This window comes from Lissotriton helveticus, chromosome 3_1 (genome assembly GCF_964261635.1).
Source record: "Lissotriton helveticus chromosome 3_1, aLisHel1.1, whole genome shotgun sequence".
Lineage (NCBI taxonomy): Eukaryota > Metazoa > Chordata > Amphibia > Caudata > Salamandridae > Lissotriton > Lissotriton helveticus.
This window is the reverse complement of record NC_136061.1, coordinates 697,315,519-697,337,391: the sequence shown is the minus strand read 5'-3', so window position 1 is coordinate 697,337,391 and position 21,873 is coordinate 697,315,519. Positions and strand designations below refer to the sequence as shown.

The window sequence follows — 21,873 nt, the reverse complement described above, 5'->3', positions numbered from 1 at the left end:
TCCTCAATCCAACCCCCCCTTCCACAGACCCCACCACTAAAGCAATCAGGCCAAGAACCTGAAGGATGGCGCCTATGCAAAAATACATCTCCGGTTGCCCCTGACAGGTGCCCCCCTTATGTGAACAAAAAACTAAAGATAATCAGAAAAATTAGGAAAAAGGATTTAAATTAACTTATCCAACTACTGTTGCAGGGATTCTGCTCAGTCACAGAACTGTGCACAGAGATCCAGGACCTCAGTGAATTAGGGTGTACCAAAACTCACCTTAGTACCCAAAATCCCCTACCAGACTAGCCTCCGTGTCTCATTAGCTCTTCGTCCTATAGCAAAGTCACCAATGATTAGACAACCCAGAACATGCGACTTAGGATACCTCAGGTAAGGTGGGAAACATGAACACTCTCACGTTATACTCTCATACCAGTCCAGAACAGGGAGTAAAGGGAGACCCGAGCAAGTTTAAAATGTTTATTTTAACGCTGTGATCTCAAGTGCAGCATCTTAGCTAATACAAGCAGACATATGATAAGAAATAAGATTGTCAGCATAGTTACTATTCCATAAAATACAAAGGGAGAAAGCATGTTATAATGCTAAATGGAAACAGGTTAAATATATACCTAAATTTCACCCTCCCTTGCTAGTAGGTTATTTTATAACTAAAGAAGGTCTCTTAGGCTTGCATAGGCGACCCCATACCTCAGAGTTTAGCACGAGTGAATCACATCAAGTTCTGCACAAGCTCTCAGCATACGAAAGTTCTCCAAGTGTGTTCAATCATGCCTAGACAGTGTATTATTAAAGGTGTCAGTATATGAGCTGTCCACAGCTGCATATATGTTATGTCTAGAACGTGCGCTGATCAGTTCGAACAAAAGCAACCGTGTTGATATATCCTTGATGGCCTCGTCACTCACTGTTCAGACTATGCTTACAAAGCAAGTCCAGCAATGTGGAAAAACAAGTTATTCTCATGTGAAGCAAAACTCGCAGCCTAACGTGAAACAATAACTAACGTGTATGCCATGTGCAAGCGAATGCAAAAGGTAAAATGGCATTTAAACTTCTAATAAGCTCATGCTAACTTAACACTGTAGAACTGCAAGGCTCAGCCCCACTACACTACATTATCCCTAGAAGAGCCCCCTCCCAATTTATATCATCCGTCTCTGGAGGAAACCCAAGCTGCTTTTATTGAGCTATATTTTATCAATGCTTCCTCCCCCTATTTCTTTCAGATACTCCTGGGCACTAATTTCAGAAGTAAAACTTTGTGTTTGTCCTTTATAAGTCACTTTTAGACGAGCAGGGTTTAGCAAAAAAGTCTTCCACTCCACGTTGCTGGAAAGGGTTAACCAATTGTCTCATCCGCCATCGTCACTCTACTGTGGCATGGGCGAAGTCAGCTCTTACAAAGAACAATACATCCCTGAAGATCTTCCTAGAGTTAGGACGGGCTTGGTCATAAATTGTGTGCCGCAACAGAAAGTTCCCAAAATACACCAGGATTACCCTAGGTCTTTCGGCATCGCTGTGTTGAGACATTTTCATCATTAAGGGGAACCTGTGGGCATGTTGGATCTCTGTATTCCAATCCCAATTAGTCTACTCCGAGAAGGCGCTTTGAAAAGGGAGATAATATAAGCATGTATATCAGAACCCTCCACTCCCTCAGATATCCCTAGGTCTCTCAGATTGTTACGTCTCTGCCGGTTCTCATATTCTTTCAATTTCCATAAAACGTCAACCATCGTTGCAGCCTAGGAAGCTTCCGGTACTTTTAATGTCTTGACATGGGACTCTAAATGTACGGTGCGCTCCTCTACCATGGTCAGTCTACCAGCAATGTCAGAGCAGGTTTTATTAATTTTCTTCACAGTCCCATGCAGCTTCTTAGTAGCAAGCCTCGCTCGATGACTTGAGCTTCTGGTTTCATCTTGGACTTGCCATATGGTTTACAGAAGTGTTGCAAGAGATCCCTCAAACCTGGTTGTTTGCGGTTGCGTGTCTGAAGTTCCCATTGTGCTTTCTTTGGCAGTTCTTTCAAGCTCCCCCATGGAGAGCTCCAGCTGCGACACAGAAAAATCCCAGAGAAGATTGCCCGAGGGTCCATCCTCACTACTTCCCTTAAATGTGTCTCCACTTGCTCGCCCTCTCTGTTCCTTCTTTTTCTTTCCCCGAAATCTTCTCTCAAACCGTTTATGCTGAGTTGCTAAGGTAGATTCTTCTGGAACTTCACTAGAAGATAAATCTGAGGCTAGTTCATCAGTTAGAGATGATGACGATTCTCCAATATCCGACAGATCTGACTCGTCTGTTAATGAAAAAAATGTATCTGCGGCATCAGGAGACTTAGCTGAACCTGGTGATAACTTATTTACCACCTTCCCCCGCTCTTGAGTTTTCTCCCGAAAAAGTCCTACAGCTTTGTCGTTAAAGGCCCTTTCCTGACCTGTAGCTGTAGTTTGGATCAGGCATCACACGTCTTTACACCCTCTGGGTACTTGCTTCTGTCTGCGATCACCTTAATCCTGATCTTCATTGTCAAATGCTTTGTTGGAGACATCTCTATCGGCGATTACGCCACAGCTGTCTCTGTAAAATCCTCAATGCCATTAATAGGGTTAATTTTAAAGCCATCAGCAGCTTGAATTTGCATAGGACTAGGACGATCCAGACTCTCTAAATCCAATGATTCTCCCGGGGGGGTGTCCACTTCCCCCCCACTTTTTCTGTGATCTGTTCACTGGTTATGGAACCCCCTTGCCCCTTACTCATCTTGGGATCCGCTGTTGCTGTCTTGCTGCTGACCGAAAACAGAGTAGAAATCAGGGATTGGCCAGGTTTGCCACTCTCAGTCCCAACAGCCTTACACCCATCCTTTGTCCACAGCCCCCACTTGATTTTGTTCCACCTCACTCACACCTTTACCTATATCCTGGGAGGAGGGAGAAGGAAGAAATCCCTCCTGAAGATCCAGCATTCGGGCCAGTTTTATTCACTCCTCGGTCCAGCATCCTGCCTGTTTTGAATTTTCAGCCACCTCCCCTGCAACACTGTTGCAGGGGGTCATGGAGCCATGCAAGTAGGGCCTGGGGGCACTCAACATAGACAGAGTAATCAGCCGGCGTCCTTAATCCCTGCTTTGATCGAGGAACAGCTCTTGGTGCGTGATTCCCGATCCACGAGAACAGGTAAGGTCCGGTTATCATTGCCGGACAGAGGATTCTTTTTCTTGCCCTTACCGGGCAGGAGCGACCCGTTCCGCGTCTTACTCTGGTGTCATCTTGCTTCACCAAAAAAACAGATTGAATGTTTCTGAGAGTTTTCTTTTGTCCTAGCCAATGATATTAAGGTAATGGTAGTTAGCCAGGAAGAGGACACCAAACTGGCCTTAGGCGCAACAAGGGCCTCATTTAGAGTGAGCCGAGGAAGAACCTCAGGCCGATTGGCAGAGCTCCTACACTTCCAACTCCTTGCCCGCTGCATTTATAGGTGGGCAAAGCACCAGACTCCAGTTGGCTCCACTGTTGAAAACCTTTGACTGGTGGCTCGTGGCTCAACAACAGCAGGCCATAGACCATACATAGAACAGTATTTCTGGCATGCATTTTTTCTGTTCCTGGATAAAAACAATACAAAAGACCCCCAGAGCACCAGGACCATTTGTTTTTATTTTTAAGTAACAACACTGCGCCCAAACCTATCTGCATCAGAAGAACTTCCACAACGGTGATTGCTCTTAAGGCAGTGAGATGCTCACCAGCCATGGAAAATCTCCAATCTTGGTGAGCATCACCTTCACTAGGATAGCGTAAAACATAGCCTTGCATGTATGAGCCATCCAAAGGGTAGGAGACAGAAACATGCAACCAAAATCCTTTCTCTAGCACTGCTCATCTCTAAACATGGATGCCATTGATTTAGTGTTATTGAGTGCCGTTAACTATTTTGTTAATTGTTGGAAATGCATCAATACATAAAAGGAATGTTTTGCTGTTTTTGCAACTTGATCTAACCCTCCAAATAAAATACTATAATTTCACCTCTGATGCACTATCTAAGACTTTTTAAACCAAAGCCACTTTCCACAAATCTTGCTAAATGCAATATATCTAAATATGCTCTTTGTAGGCCACAATTTCACCATTGGTATTAAAAGGTATCTATGTATAGAGGGAGAGAGGATTAGTAGTGGTCTGTCACACTTCCTTCTAAATTAACACTAATTCAAGAAATGTTGTGATGTTCCACAGGGTAAAGTTATGAGTGCGTGCCCTATTAGCTAGGTGCTGAGTAGTAGAAACAAAAATAAAACATTGAAATTACAATTGTATACCTTGACCACAGGGAATTCTATATTCACATATTTTTAAAAAGTGCCACATCTAAAAATAAAATAAAAATACACAAAAGGATTCAGGTGTATCAAAATCTTTGGGGTTCTTTCATCAAAACAGATCTCCAAAGAGAGCCCCTTACTGTGCCCGTTGGGTATTGCACTCCCCACCCACAATGGAGCATGATCTGATAATGAAGCAAGCCCACCTTGGTTGGGGAGGGTCATTGCATCCTATAAAAGATGCTCTTTGAACCTCTGAAATTCAGCAGGGTTAAAATTATCTTCTTTGAGCATACCTTTCGGAACATCACACCATGTTTTGAATTGCTTTTAAAATGTAACCAGGCCTAGCTATACATTGTAGTGAAATCAAGAATATGTCTTACTGAGCTCCTGCAAGAGGGTTCCCGATTGCCACTGAAAGCCCCTGACATGTCCCTGTTTCTAGGAGTGTAGGCAGTGGAAAATACGACTTTGCCAAGAGGAGCATGGTTCATTGCATCAAAGGTGCAAACTACAGATGTGTGTTGTAAATATCTTGAGGGTGCTCAATTTATGGGTGTGCAAAACGTTCATAAATTGATTTTGTGTAATTACATGTAAGTTTGGGAAAATTACACGACATTTAGCATAATCACTCATGTCATTTGGAGCTACATTTTAGCACGAAATGCGTCCTCTTGCTAACATATAGCACAAAAACACATTTACTGCGAACAGCCACTTTTATCCAGGTTGTTCGTGTTGTCTTCTTGTTTCAATAATTTTGCAGCAAGTTTACATGCAATGAATTAGAGCTCATGTTAGCACCCTACAAATGACATAATTTAATGTGACCCATCTGGTATTGAATCAATGATCTTGGGGTCAAAGTGAGAACCCTGCAATCTATACATAATCAAAACTGAGATGGCTTTTAAATTTGGATTTGGATGCCTTTGAAATATTAATCTCTGAAAACGTATAAATAAATGGTTTAACATAACCGCAGTGGCGGCTCCTCCGCTATTGCGGAGGAGAGTTGACCCACTGCTTTGAGCAGTGTCAAAGAAAGGAAATATAAAATTATAATAACTTTTAGTTATGATCATTTTTTGTTTCCTTCATTTGTGGGAGGGCCGTTTGGTGGGCAGGGCTGCTCTGCTCACGGAGCAAGGCAGGAGAGGAATGGTTTGCCCACTCCTAAGTGCGCAGTGACTGTCATGCACACTTTTCCCATTTTCCATGCAGGCTGCATTACATCCTGCGTGGAGAACAAGCACAGGCCCCCCATTCCCTGGCTAAGCGTCGAACCAGGATGCTCAAAACCAATTACAACATTGCATAGCAGCATTGACATTGGTCAGGGGAGCCTGGGTAATTACCAATCACAATGCTACAATGCAGCGTTGTAATTGGTCAAGGGAGCCTGGCTTCTTGTCCCACGAGGAGAACAGGAGCAAGGACCTGAGACACCAAGGTAAGTGTGTAAATTGTTTTTGTTTTCCATTGCGTTACCACTCTCGCTCCCCCTGCGGCCGCCCCGCTACCCGGGAGTCATGCCGGTCTCCCATGCCTAACGGGCATAAGCCTGGCTCCAGAAAATTCCTTTAGAGAAAATCTGGAGTTTTATCTATGATTCTAATGTCAAACTGAAAATTTTCTGGCTTTTACCTAGGGTTTTCAAGCTAGTTCATCATTCTAACTGACTATTTCGAGAAACTTCTGTCTAAAAAATTACCACGACAGAACTGTTTCAAACTCTTGCTTAATTGAAAAACTCAGAAGCAGTTTAGTCTCGTGTAAAGCATCTGATACACTATGCAAGTTACTGTAGTACACATAAAATCAAAAGTATTCAGAAATATATTGTTTGTAAGCTATAAATTGCAGCCGTTGCTCTGCCGCTCTCTTCCTGCATTTTGGCAATGCCTACGCTACAGAATCATCCTAAATATACTTTAGCCATAAAAAATATCACATGATGACGTTCTTCATATTATTCCTTTGACAATGTTTTTGAGAATCATCTAATTAAGAAGGGGCTATATAATTAATCACCTCCCCATGTTCAATCACTTCCTGGGTATTGTAATTCTGAAATTGTGATCATATCTTGTAAACTGTATTTTTGTAAGCCTTTTTTGTAGAGAAGGTTAGCATGTAATCTTATCAGAGAGCTATAAGAAAACAGAATCTATTTTACACGTTGGAAGTTTAACTGGCAAACTCGAATCTATGACAGAATATCGAGGGTCAGAATATCGACAGACAAAATATCGACGTTGGAATATCGAAGGCAAGTATATCGACACCCTATCTACAACATGGTAAGTACAAAAATATCGAAAATAAAATATCGATGTTAAAAATATCGTAATTAAAAATATCGTTTTTTTTGTAAATTACAAAAATTTAAATTAAGTTAATAATACTTATATATAATTTAAACTTATTTAAAAATATGTTATAATGTTTAAAATGATTAAATAATACATATTTATTATTAAACATTTAATTACATTTAAACATACAATATTTAATATATACTTAATTAATAATAATATATATATTTTTAAATTAATTAAAAAATATTAACAAATACTATAAATTACAAATACATCAACACTCATAAAATTATAACATAAATAATAATAAATAATTATATTTATTAAAATAAAAACAATTAAATATACTTTCAATATTTTAAAAATTTATTAAATACAACATTATGTAACATATTAAAGACATAAATAAATATAAATAATATTGGATAGCTTAAGGGTAAAAAATACTATTCAAACTCCAGAGGGTGCAACATTAGGGAAAGTGTTGGATAGCGTAAGAGTACAAATTACTATTCCAACTCCAAAGGATTCAACAGTAGGGAAAGCGTTGGATAGTGTAGGGGCAAAAATTATTAGTCCCTCTCCAGAGAGTGCAACAGTAGGGAAAGCGTTGGATAGCGGGTGGGTAAAAATTACTATTCCCACTCCAGTGAGTGCAACAGTAGGGAAAGCGTTGGATAGCGTATGGGTAAAAATTACTATTTCAACTCCAGAGGGTGCAACAGTAAAAAAAGCGTTGGATAGCGTAGGTGGAAAAATTACTATTCCAACTCCAAAAGGTGCAACAGTAGGGAAAGCGTTGGATAGCGTAGGTGGAAAAATTACTATTCCAACTCCAGAGGGTGCGACAGTAGGGAAAGAGTTGGATAGCGTAGGGGGAAAAATTACTATTCCCACTCCAGAGAGTGCAACAGTAGGGAAAGCGTTGGATAGCGTAGGGAGAAAAATTACTATTCCAACTCCAGAGGGTGCAACAGTAAAAAAAGCGTTGGATAGCGTAAAAAGAAAAATTACTATTCCAACTCCAAAAGGTGCAACAGTAGGGAAAACGTTGGATAGCGTAGGTGGAAAAATTACTATTCCAACTCCAGAGGGTGCAACAGTAGGGAAAACATTGGATAGCGTAGGGGGAAAAATTACTATTCCCACTCCAGAGAGTACAACAGTAGGGAAAGCGTTGGATAGCGTAGGGAGAAAAAATACTATTCCCACTCCAATGAGTGCAACATTAGGGAAAAGGTTGGATAGCGTAAGGGTAAAAATTACTATTCCAACTCCAAAGGGTGCAACAGTAGGGAAAGAGTTGGATAGCATAGAGGGAAAAATTACTATTCCCATACCAGAGAGTGCAACAGTAGGGAAAGCGTTGGATAGCGGGTGGGTAAAAATTTCTATTCCCACTCCAGTGAGTGCAACAGTAGGGAAATCATTGGATAGCATACGGCTAAAAATTACTATTCCAACTCCAGAGGGTGGAACAGTAGGGAAATCATTGGATAGTGTAGGGGTAAAATTACTATTCCAACTCCAAAGAGTGCAACAGTAGGGAAAGAGTTGGATAGCGTAGGGGGACAAATTACTATTTCCACTCCAGAGGGTGCAACAGTAAGGAAAGCGTTGGATAGCGTAGGGGGAAAATTTACTATTCAAACTCCAAAGGGTGCAACAGTAGGGAAAGCGTTGGATAGCGTAGGTGGAAAAATTACTATTCCAACTCCAGAGGGTGCAACAGTAGGGAAAACGTTGGATAGCGTAGGGGGAAAATTTACTATTCCCACTCAAGTGAGTGCAACAGTAGGGAAAGCGTTGGATAGCGTACGGGTAAAAATTAATATTCTAAATCCAGAGGGTACAACAGTAGGGAAAACGTTGGATAGCGTACCGGTAAAAATTACTATTCCAACTCCAGAGGGTGAGTTGTGAGTTGCAGCCCACATGTGCCCCAGATTGCTTTGAGCAGAGCCCAGGAAGTGGTAAGGAGACAGACTAGTGCTGTCTCTTCCCAAGACAAAAAGTTGTTTAAAAAACGATTTTCACTTTCTGTGTTTACTGTCTATGCCTGTGGTTGTTACAGTTAAAAATTGTAGTTTTAGCCTGCCTGTAATTTGCATATTTTATCACCTGTGTTGTGTTTTAAATGTGTGGTTTTCCCTGCCCATGATTGCCTTCATTTAGTGTGTTGAATTGTGGGATTTGCAGTCCAACCTCTGTAGTTTGTCCCTCTAATTCCTTGGTGACAAATCTGTTTTCCCTCCAAATTTCTCCTTTGCTCTGTGCTTAGACCTGTGTGCTCAAACAGTGCACCCCCAGCCACCATTTTGTGTTCACAAGCCAGTGAGGCCAGCCCCCCTGCTCCCTCCCCCCTAGCAACAGGGATTTTCTACATCAGAGGGTGCTTCTGTGAGCTGCATTTACTGGGGCCTGTGCACTTCGTTTTTTGGCCAGCAGGGGGAGTAAAGCTTTATTCAAACAGTATTGTTAGATTTCGAGTTAGTGAAGCCTTTACCTGCTGAAGTCCAAAGTTGTGGATTGAGCCTGTCTGTCTCCTAGGAGATTCTGAACAGGAGCAAGCAGCTGCCCAAACCCCACCCCCAGGCCAGCAGACCATTGGCTATTCAGCTACCAGGCAAGTCTGAGCCCTCCTCTCACACCTGCCCAGGCCCCTGAAGGCCTTGCTGGGTGCATCCCAAATCATTCTCCTCCATCTTGTGAGTTGCAGCCCACATGTGCCCCAGATTGCTTTGAGCAGAGTCCAGGAAGTGGTAAGGAGACAGACTAGTGCTGTCTCTTCCCAAGACAAAAAGTTGTTTAAAAAACGATTTTCACTTTCTGTGTTTATTGTCTATGCCTGTGGTTGTTACAGTTAAAAATTGTAGTTTTAGCCTGCCTGTAATTTGCATATTTTATCACCTATGTTGTGTTTTAAATGTGTGGTTTTCCCTGCCCATGATTGCCTTCATTTAGTGTGTTGAATTGTGGGATTTGCAGTGCAACCTCTGTAGTTTGTCCCTCTAATTCCTTGGTGACAAATCTGTTTTCCCTCCAAATTTCTCCTTTGCTCTGTGCTTAGACCTGTGTGCTCAAACAGTGCACCCCCCAGCCACCATTTTGTGTTCACAAGCCAGTGAGGCCAGCCCCCCTGCCCCCTCCCCCCTAGCAACAGGGATTTTCTACATCAGAGGGTGCTTCTGTGAGCTGTATTTACTGGGACCTGTGCACTTCGTTTTTTGGCCAGCAGGGGGAGTAAAGCTTTATTCAAACAGTATTGTTAGATTTCGAGTTAGTGAAGCCTTTACCTGCTGAAGTCCAAAGTTGTGGATTGAGCCTGTCTGTCTCCTAGGAGATTCTGAACAGGAGCAAGCAGCTTCCAACTCCCTGGCCAGCAAACCTTGTCTGAGGTTGCTGGGACCTTATATGGTGCGCTGGTGGTTGGCACATGTGTTCACTGATTGGTGGTTGTATCTGGTGTATCCTCATTGGTTGGGTATTTGAGGGTTCTGACTGGTTTCTCGGTCTGTGATTCAATCATTGCAGGGTTGGGACTAGGGCTAGTGTTCGGATTTCTATTGGGAAGTAGGGACTAGGGCTTCCTATGTTATTGGTTGTTGAGAGTAGGGTGGGACTAGGGCTAGGGTTAGAACTTCAATTGGAAGTAGCTATTTAGTGCTTCTGGTGTGATTGGTTGTTGGACCAGGTGTGGGACTAAGAGTAGGGTTAGGCTTGCTATTGGAAGTAGGGACTAGGGCTACCTGTACCATTGGCTGCTTGGACTTGGATTGGGCCTAGTGGTAGGGCTAGGGCCTTTACTGGACGTAGAGATCAGGGTTTTTGAACTGATTGGGTGCTTGGACTAGGGTTAAGATTGGCTGCAAGGTCCTGGTCTCCTATTGGTTCTAGAAGTTAGGGCTAATGTTGTGATTGGATAATGTTAGGGCTAGGGTTCCCATTGGCTGAAGGGGTCACCTGATTACTAGGGCTACAAAAAAGGCCAGGCTTAGGGCGTCTCAGCCCGGGCGTCGAGGCTAAGGGTGGAGAGGACAAGGGTAGTTGCCTGTTTGGGCCTGTTTGAGACTGGTTGGGACTAGGGCCAGAAATGCTGCCCTTTTTCTCATTAAAAAAAAACCCTTCACTCTTTCATCCCTCCACTATCCTTTTTTCTATAAAAATTAACAGCCTAACATGTTCACTTCTCAAATTCCATGTTCCATATTCAACTATACTAATATACTGGCCAAATAACTGAATAACATATCTACTACTCAAATTACTTCATATTTATACTATACTAATTTTCAACACTAATCCTTTATGGGTTCCGGAGTGGCGTGCTACTCGCCAAAAAGCGCTTCAACACCCATCAGGGGTAACAAGTGCTATATGAATGCAAATCTTTCTTCTCCTTTTATCCATCCGCTATCCTTCTCACTCCAAGTAACAGACTAATATACACCACTGAAATTACCTCATATTTCATCTATCCTTCTGCTATAAGTCCAAATTCAAATAACTGACTAACCTATCCACCACTTAAAATGTACTTGCATGTTTCACTATACTAATTCAACACTAATCCTCTGTGGGTCCCGGAGTAGTGTGCTACTCGCCGAAAAAGCGCTTCGACGCCTCGTCAGGGGTAGTAAGCGCTATATAAATGCAATTACAATACAATACAATACAACTGTAGGGAAATCGTTGGATAGCGTAGGGGTAAAATTACTATTCCAACTCCAAAGAGTGCAACAGAAGGGAAAGCTTTGGATAGCGTAGGGGGAAAAATTACTATTCCAACTCCAAAGGGTGCAATAGTAGGGAAAGCATTTAATAGCGTAGAATTTTATTTTAACATACTAACAATTAATGTTTATATTTGAAATAATGTATAATTAATTTAATACATCAATATCAATAAAAAACTATTAATAATTAATAAAACCAATAACATTTGAATAATTAATTGACAATAAATTAACAACAAACACCAATAAATAATAATTATTAAATATTACTCACCAAATAATAAATATAAAAAAATACACTATTTATCATAAAAATAATATATATTTTTTAAATTTAAATCACAATTAAAAAACAATAAAGAAACAATATACACAATTTAAAAAAAATTAAAAAAATGTTTACCAATTAATTGATGAATTTTTCTACTGATTAAAATATAATTACTAATTACAAATATTAATTGCCAAATAAATAAATTAATTATGTATTCAAATAATTAATTGCCAATTAATAATTAATTAATACATTAATTATCCATAACAAAAAATGTATAAATAATTAAATATTTACTATTAAATTACTTCCCACCCAATACCCCTATAAACTCATAACACGCTCCGATACTAAAACATAACATTTAAATTAAATTAACATTAATTACCAATTAAATAATTAATTTATCAATTAAAAAAATTAATTGCCAATTAATAAGTAATTACAAAATAAATTATACATACATTTTTTTTTATTTAATTACAATTACATTACTTCCCACCCTATTCCCCTATAAACCCACAACCCGCTCCGGTACTAAAACATAACATTCAATAAAAATTAACATTAATTACCAATTAAATATTTAATTTATCAATTAAAAGAATTAATTGCCAATTAATAATTAAAGAAAAAATTATTTATACATAAAAAAACATTAATTATTTACAATTAAATTACTTCCCACCCAATTCCCCTATAAACCCACAACCCGCTCCAGTACTAAAACATATAATTTACTTTAAAAAAAATGTATTAATATATACAAATAATACACATATAATATAAATTAATTTAAATATTTAACAGAAACATATAACACATACATAATAAAAAACATAAAAATAATACAAATATCGATATTAGTGACATCGAAATTAGTTACATCGATATATATATTCTATCGATATTACTAACTTCGATATTACTTACATCGATATAAATAAATTCAATATTACTTACCTTAGGGTCGATATTCTGTCCTACAATATTCTTGACATCGATATTCTGTACCTTCGAAATTTCAAACACGATATTTTGGTAGGTCGAAATTTAAAACTCGATATTTTGACTGTGTACCGGCAAACTCCTATGAGACTTGGTTTACAAGATCAGTATGGCATTGGACCCTGGCAACCCACCCTCCACCTGATATTTCCCTGCCCTGAAGCACCCCTTCCTGGAACAGGGACGTAAACATGAGGAGTTGGACCTGTTAAATTCGGGCTGCATGTTATTTTCCGTTCTGGAAACAAATACTCATTATAGCTAGATTTATGCTCTGGGGTACCATCCAGAAATGTTGCTTCTAGCCACAAGGTATACTAGCAGATACATCTGTACACTTTGTAATCGGCGCCAAAAGTTTTAATTTCCTAATATTTCCTTGAGTATGTGTTATCTTACTTGACACCTGGGTTGGTATTTAAAGTTTTAAAATGATCAAGCTACCTTTACAAGAACTCCAACTTGTTGAATACGTCTGAACAATTTTCCACAATTATGGCATTTAAGTGGGATCTTTACCGGAAGTGAGTAATTTGCTACTGATAATTTACTTCATAAGACTTCCTGTAGGCCTTTAATTAGTCATTTTACTTATGACTAGTGGCAATCTGGTTGTTTATTTTATGATGCTGAAGAGTTTCTTGACTGGTTATTTTCTATGTTACGTTGGGATTTTGGATATGGTAATCTTGTAAGCAGAACGTTGATCTTGTATACTTTTTTTGGATTATCCAGTTAAGAAGGTCATAATTTACTGTAAAAGCTATTTGCAGAGCCAGAAACATTTGGCATTTAGATTAGTGATGAACCAAGGGCTAAGTTACTTCGGGATTACATTTGAGAGAGGGTATTTTGTCAATGGTCTTTTAAGTTTAATGTATCTATTGGTTAGTAGGAGGTTTGTCAGCACTAGTGACGTAATCTCATCGCAGAAAATTTGCAGGGGATCTCTGTCCATTGTTTATCATGATGTGCTCCAACATTCCGTTTCTCTTTTTAACACTGTTAAGTATCGGACTGATTTCACAAACAGATAATGGTGGCACCTTAGGGAATAGTTTTTTTTAATATATTTGATTTCTGTTTGAGTGGAAATATGAGAAGTGGGAGTAGTTCAATTGTCATACTTAAGTGTGGCAAATCTCCCTTTCAGCATGGTCACCCTAGACTTTTTGCCTTTCTCTGAACACTCTTTTTGATGCACTTAGAACTCAGTGCACTTTTATCCCTGCTTAACTTGAGTAAAGTGCCTCTGCTTTCCCTTTAAAAATAGTTAAATTGACTTATCCCTGACTGACATATCAAAATTGCCTCCATGCCACAAGTAAATGGAGTAGCACATACGCCCAGAGCCTGGAAGGCAAACGCTACCTGTGGACTGCAGCACCTATTGTGCAATTCACAGAGTGGGCCTGTAAAACATGGCCTCAGGCCTACCATGTATAGCCTGACTGTAGTAGCCTAAAAACCTGCTGTCAAATCTGTCCAAATAACTAGGGGTGGGAGGAACATTCGGAGTTTGGTACATTGCGCTGCTGTGCAGCTTTCTCAACGCGAGTGGCAGCTTTCTCAATGTGAACAGTAGTGACCTGCAGCGACTACCCATGTTGAGAAACTCACCAGGAGGCCATCTAGTACACAATTTTCTCTCTCACCAACTTAATGTTGGCCAGTAGCGCACTGTAAAGAACTCTGCCACGCGACTGTTGACAGAGTTTCTCCAAAGGTCAGTGCTCCAAGCTGAGCACGGAGTGGGCAAAACTCTGTGAACCTCGCCAGAGGAGCAGAGTTTAGCGCCCACCCCTAAAATTATCCCTTTTTGAAACCATAGAATTCCTGCTTTTAAATATTAATAAGTTACCCCTATGTACACCTTGTTGTCCACAAGGTGCCTGATATGTAAATGTGTATCATGTGCAAAATTAAAGTTTGCATGTTACTCCAGTGACTCACCATTCCTCCCTCCACCCCCACCTCAAGCTATTCTCACTGGCAGGGCTGTAGCTGAATTCGAGAAAATTTCAAAGTACAGATTATAAACTTTAATCTGTAACTTTTGTCAGGGAGCAGCTACAAAGTTATTGAAATGCTATTTTAAAATGTCTTAAAAATCCAATTTAGTAGTAAGGTTGGATATTTAATACATATTTAGGAAAACCTACCTGCCTGAACCTTCAGTAGTCTCATTAGCATGAACCTACTGGCAGCTGGTCTGCCAGTGCTTGACCTTAAGGTGTGAAAACTGTTCCCAAGTCAGAAACAATGAGTTGGGTGCAGGAAGGTGTTTTTTCCCCATTGCAGAAAGACCAGTTAGAGTGGGACCAGGAACTTCATTAACTTCTTAAGAGCCTACCCTTGCAAAAGTAAATGTAAAGTGGGACCTAGAGAAGGCACACCTTTGTTCCCACAGCCAAACTGGCTAAAATCCCACTCCGTAGGAGAGGAGCTACCCCAAGAACTAGTTTGGATTGACCACAAAGGAGTGGGCTACTTATTTCCCTGGTCATTTCTCTGGACAGACACCCAGGTTATGCACAAGCAACAATGGGTTTCCCCATCTTAGAATTTAGGAGTAAAGTGCTCTCTGGGATTGTTGGCAGTAAAGCAAATAGCAACAGCTGAAAAAGTGCACAGGGTGGCCCCTCGGAACTTTTACCTTATTGCATTTGTAGGGACTCCCATCCACTAGCTAGTCCCAACCATAAATACTGCACCTCAAGGCACCCTAATAAGAACACTTATTGTATCTGTGGAGGATCAGAAGAGGGATAAGCCCTGCTTGCTGTAACTTATCAAGAGCTCTTAAGGACTGGACTTGCTTTGTTCTGTACCCAGGACAAATAAGAGGGCTGATCTCCTGTGTGGCCACAGGGACAAAACAAACTGAAGTCGGTACTTGTTGCTGGATGACCAGTTGCCCGTCACAACTGGAACTGTATGGGCTGTCCACAAGGCCATTGTTAAACAAATCCCCTTACTACCATGTTTTACTTGCCGGTGATGGGTAGTGAAAACTGGTGGTTTGACCACTCTAATCGGATGTGTGGTCAAATGGCCAAACCTCCAATGGTCCTTACTCTGTCAGAGTTGTACATCATCGTGGAGAGGGAGTAGCCTCCGCTGCTGACATACTGAAGGTTTACCCACCTCTAAATCAGGTGGGAGGACCTTCAGGATAAGTCACAAGGAGTGTTTTATTCACATAGTGAAGAGAGCGTGCAAGCCTAGTGTGTGTTTACGGCCTTGCAACTAGAAGATGATTTACAATATCCATTTCATGTTTATGGATATTCTTTTTCTTTTGCTTACACAATGTGGCCCAGATATCTCACCTGCTTTTTCCCCACTATTGCTCACATAGTTCAATTGGGCCTTCGTAATGTTTTAGGCATTTAGATTAGTAATGGATATTTAGCTGGGCATTTTGCATGATGAGTTTTTCAAGCCCTGTTACAATTTAGGGCAGTGTTTTAGAGTACCTGAGCCTTAAAGGGCGTCTAAGCACCGATGTGACTAATGAAGAAGCGATTGCCTCTAGTTGTAGGTTTAGATTTTGAGGTGCATCTGATATTACACTTGACTCTTCGGAGAGAGGGCTAGGACCAGTGCGCTGAGTGATCCTTTTGGCAAGAGGACCAGGACTAGACCATACAAGCATCTAAACATAAGGGCGATGATCTTGAATGTAATCCAAATATATTTAGAGCGAGATTGGTCGCATACATTATTGGCCTACTCAAGATGTTTAATCCATCTGGCTTCCAATCTGCCATTTTTTGTAAATGATTTTAGTCTTGGGAAAATCAAGGTGTTATGTGTGTTTGATTTTTGCCTTTTTAAAATAGGGCATACCTATCAAGGATATCAGACATCAAGGTTGAATAGATGAAGTTAGCAAATTCCATGGAATGTGAACAAGAAGCTTGCAAGTATAAAATGTTTCTTAGAGTTTCAATAGCTTGATGCAGGTCAGTGATTGTAAATGATGGATACCAGTACTCACTTTTGGGACTGGGACTTACATTTACCATCAGACTTTGATCCAGAGCAAGACAAAGAAGGCAAAAAGAAGAACAAAGGTGGACATGCTGGATAAAAGTCCCTCGTCCGATGTCGACGTGCTGGATAAAAGTCCCTCGTCCGGAAAGTCGAATTTCCGGACGAGGGACTTTTACCCAGCACGTCGACATCGACTGGGATTATTGGCACCTACATTGGCCTTGGAAAATACAGGACGCTGAGAATTAGCATCCTGCACGTTACTATGTTTGGGTGGATGTGGAGGGTTTGGCCAATTTTTAGGGCCTTGTAATTTGGATGATTGTGGGACTCTTAAGAATCGTAACTTGGGCCAATACTTTGGGCCACCTAGCTTTGATGATTATACTATTGACAAGCCGAACACTTCTAGAACTAGCGGACACTGTTTATCTGTTGTTGACCTTGGGAATTATTGACCCACATACTTAGGACAATTGGATTGAGATTACTATACCTAAACCCTGGCGTCGTTCCATTCAGAACGAAACGGGTTGGCTGATGTGCAATTTTAACAACAACTACAATAAAGGATAATAATATTTGGGATACATTTGAAGCATATTGACTTTGTCTCTGGTGCACGTTCCTCCTCCTTACAAAGTATTTATATGGTTTCCAGTGGAGTGGAAGTGTGGCGAACTCCGGAAGTTTTTTCAATTTAGGAACTGAGGCGCTGAAACGTGGTCAGCCGCATTTGCTTGCTTATTTTACTTATTAATACAAATGTTTGTGTTTTCCTTAACAAAATTATATAAAAAGGGCCCCTTTGCTGACAAAAATGCATTACCAGATGTAATCTGTAGCCTCAAACAAGACTGTTATTAACATGCGTCAGACATGAATTTTACATTGTACCTTTTGAACATAATTGGCAAATACAGGAAAATATTACATAGTAGACACTTTTGACAACGGTGGTGTTTTTGTTGCATCTATAAGAAAGCCTATATGTTTGCATCCCTTTGCTTTCTGAACAAATAATCTGTAATTGTTATAGCAGTGTCTTTATCATATACAATGGCATCCGAAAATCACGCACATCCTGAACGAAAAACACATGAATCAGCAATTAAAATGTTATTGTGTAAGAAAAGTAAACACATCAACGAACACACACTTGCTCTCAGTTACAAGCAACGCATCATTTTACATATGCAGTCTTAAAATAGGACTACTTTAGGCCCTATCCACAAATTCTAATAGGAACAAAAATTAGACAACGTAATTATCCTCGAAATGCCATAGCTGTGATGGACAGCCAACCCAGCAATTGTAAACTACGATAAACACATGCAGGGGCTGATCGGGGCTAACACAAAGTCTTCTCTCTCAGTCCTACTTCTTATTGTATTTTTAATAGAATTAATAACATAGGGATTTAAAACTTAAAAATATATTTGTAGGCAGGCCTAAAAGCAGTAAGCCTTGCGCTCATATTTCTGTTCAGACATCAGTAAACATGTAATTTACATGAAGAGGATATTCATACAATTAAATCAATAATGCCTAAAATGTTGCAAGAATGACTAAAAATGAAAATATAATGCTTTTCAGATATATAGTGTTTGTTTTTCTTCATTTTCTAGACTGATTTATCGACCTCTGAAGCACAAAATACTCTGAAGTATTTTGACGATATGGTTTCTGCTTTGCTTTCTGAAACATCCATACAAACCATCTCACAAGAAATTTCTGCTGCTAGCACCCAGCGAGCAGTGAAAATCAATGCATTCAAAAATGGAGCGGGATACAGAAATGGCCAGTTAATTGTCGCTAAATCATTTACAATGGTAAGCAACGATTGCAAGGTCAAATACTGATTTAATTGCTGGGAGCTGGAAGGGCATTAATGTATCATCATTGCCTGGTCATTGGGCATATTTCCAAATGTAGAAAATATAGTACTGTTTATGATTAATCTGTGTGTGTTCTTCTTACACCTAAAGTTACATTAACATTACCTGATTTCAGAGCAAAAACAAAAAAATGATTAATGTTTCACTATGTTTCCAAATACATACACCTACTCACAGAGGGGATTGACCAGTGGATACAAGTGCTACTCTCTGCCACCATCCAGAAAAGAGTTAGTGGTGCACATGCACCCAGCCCTTAGTCATTTATTAATTTCTAACATCTCCACGGGGAGGAGACGGGAAACATTTGATATCATCATGCCTTTCATCCTGCATCCAATTGAGTGAGAGCAGCCCATGCCAGAGGATGGGGCTTAAACCTTCTGTCTGCTGAACATTACATTCGTTGTTTCCATCTGCAAGTAAAGACTGGAACAGGAAAGATATATCATATATTAAAGTCCCCCCCTGTGATAGCACTGATTGGACAGGCTCTGGAATAAAGTGCACTCTTGGGTCATTGACACAACGTTTCTTCATTTTATTATGAAAACTCCATATGCCTGTGGGAATTAATGAATCAAGCAAACAGGTAAGGTTTATATTCAAAGATGCTAATCACAAATGGCCTAATCAATGATGCGTTTTGAGACCTTTGCTGAATTGTGTTCCTTGTAAATATTCAGTCAGGTAGAACATGTATTCCCTAGTTTGGGTAACATTGGGCTGACACATTTGGCATACATAGGTAATTTGATCCAGTTATTTATGACCACAGTTAGACTGAAACTATTATTGAACAAGATTCAGTTATGCACTGAAGTAAACTGTTTAAAATCAAACTAGTCTAAAACAAAAGTGAAGTATTTTGCATGCCTATCCAGCATTGCATGTGGTATATATAGGTTACCCCTACAGCAGGCATAACAGCCCTGAGGCAGGGTGCACTATGCCCATGATGTGGATTCCTCTTTTCAAATTCCTCCATCTTGTTTTGAACAGAATTAGCATTCTAGGGTGATGGTTATCCCGACATCCCACAGGAAGTGATCATATAAAGGGTGTAGACATCCTTATGGGAGGTAGCCCTTTGGCTACAACCTGTCACTCCCTTTAATGCCCCTTAATTGAGTATTTAGGTGGCACCCCTAAACTCTGATTAGACAGATCAAGAGAAGAAGAATGAAGAAGAGTCACTGCCTGGTGAGAACTCTAGCAGACCTGTGGACTTTGGCTTGATTCCCTGCTTGTTCAATCAATCAATCAATCAGTGGCACTTATAGAGCGCGCTACATACCCGTAGGGTCTCAAGGCGCTGGGGGGGGGGGGGGGGGGAGTGCCGCTACTGCTACTGCTCGAACAGCCAGGTCTTCAGCTTCTTCCTGAAGGAGAGGTGGTCTTGGGTCAGGCGCAGGTCGGGAGGGAGGGAGTTCCAGGTCTTGGCGGCCAGGTAGGAGAAGGACCTTCCTCCCGTAGTCGCTCTTCGGATGCGGGGGACGGCGGCGAGGGCGTGGTTGGCTGATCGGAGGTGGCGTTTGGGAGCGTAGAAGTTGACTCGGCTGTTGAGGTAGCTCGGGCCTTGGTCGTGTAGGGCTTTGTGTGCGTGGGTGAGGAGGCGGAAGGTGATTCTTTTGTTGACGGGGAGCCAGTGAAGGTCTCTCAGATGTCCGGAGATGTGGCTGGTTCGTGGGATGTCGAGGATGAGTCTGGCTGAGGCGTTCTGGATCCGCTGGAGTCTCTTCTGGAGCTTGGCGGTGGTACCGGCGTAGAGGGCGTTGCCGTAGTCCAGTCGGCTGGTGACGAGGGCCTGGGTGACGGTCTTCCTGGTCTCGGTGGGGATCCACCAGAAGATCTTCCGTAGCATGCGTAGGATGTTGAAGCACGACGAGGAGACGGCGTTGCCTTGCCTGGTCATGGAGAGGGAGGAGTCCAGGATGAAGCCCAGGTTTCGTGCATGGTCTGTCGGTTTGGGTGCGGTGCCCAGGGCGGGAGGCCACCAGGAGTCGTCCCAGGCGGAGGGTGAGGAGCCCAGGATGAGAACCTCCGTCTTGTCCGAGTTCAGCTTCAGGCGGCTGGTCGTCATCCACTCGGCTACCTCTTTCATCCCTTCGTGCAGGTTGGCTCTGGCGGCGGCGGGGTCGTGGGTCAGGGAGAGGATCAGCTGGGTGTCGTCGGCGTAGGAGATTATGCTGAGGTTGTGTTTGCGTACGATGGCCGCGAGGGGACTCATGTAGACGTTGAAGAGGGTGGGGCTCAGAGATGATCCTTGGGGGACGCCGCAGATGACGTCGGAGGCCTCTGACTTGTACGGTGGTAGGCGGACTCTCTGTGTTCTGCCGTCGAGGAAGGAGATGATCCATTCCAGCGCCTTGTCCTGGATTCCGATGTTGCCGAGGCGCCGTACTAGGGTGCGGTGGCAGACCGTGTCGAATGCCGCGGAGAGGTCTAGGAGGATGAGGGCCGCTGTTTCTCCATTGTCCATCAGGGCTCGGATGTCATCGGTGGCGGCGATGAGGGCGGTCTCGGTGCTGTGGTTGGCTCGGAAGCCGGACTGTGAGGGGTCGAGGGATCCGTTCGTCTCGAGGAAGGCGGCCATCTGTTTGTTGACGGTCTTCTCGATGACTTTGGCTGGAAACGGGAGGAGCGAGATGGGGCGGTAATTCTTGAGGTCGGTGGGGTCCGCTGTTGGTTTCTTGAGTAGAGCGCTGAGTTCGGCGTGTTTCCAGCTCTCCGGGAAGATGGTGGTGTCGAAGGATGTGTTGATGATGTCTCGCAGGTGGGGTGCGATGACGGCGTCGGCCTTGTTGAAGACGTGGTGAGGGCAGGGGTCGGTCGGTGAACCGGAGTGGATAGAGTTCATCGTGCGGATGGTGTCTTCGGTGCTGATCGGGGTCCAGGCGTGGAGGGTGGTGGTGGGGGGTGGTTGATCGGTCTTGGTGTGCGTTGGTTGGTTGTTGAAGCTGTTGTGTATGTCCGCGATCTTGTTGTGGAAGTATGACGCGAGGGAGTTGCAGAGGTCTTGCGATGGGGTGATGTCGTTGTTTCCTGCGCTGGGGTTGGATAGCTCTTTCACGATGTTGAAGAGTTCCTTGCAGTTGTGTGCGTTGTTGTCCAACCGGTCCTTGAATGCTGTTTTCTTGGCGGCGCGGATCAGCTGGTGGTGTTTCCGGGTGGCAGTTTTGAAGGAGGTCCTGTTGTCCGGTGTCGGTTCCCTTTTCCAGACTTTCTCCAGAGCTCGGCAGTTCTTCTTGGAGCTCTTGAGTTCATTGGTGAACCATGGGGCCTT

General features: G+C 41.9%; 1 protein-coding gene across 1 annotated transcript in view; it reads left to right on the top strand.

Moving 5' to 3' along the window:
- Positions 1-21,873, top strand: part of DCDC1 (doublecortin domain containing 1) — a 1,658,417-nt gene that overhangs the window by 1,520,562 nt on the left and 115,982 nt on the right. The window contains exon 29 of the mRNA XM_078683738.1: positions 18,318-18,521. Within this exon, the coding sequence (XP_078539864.1) occupies positions 18,318-18,521 (204 nt within the window). The remainder of the gene's footprint in view (positions 1-18,317; positions 18,522-21,873) is intronic.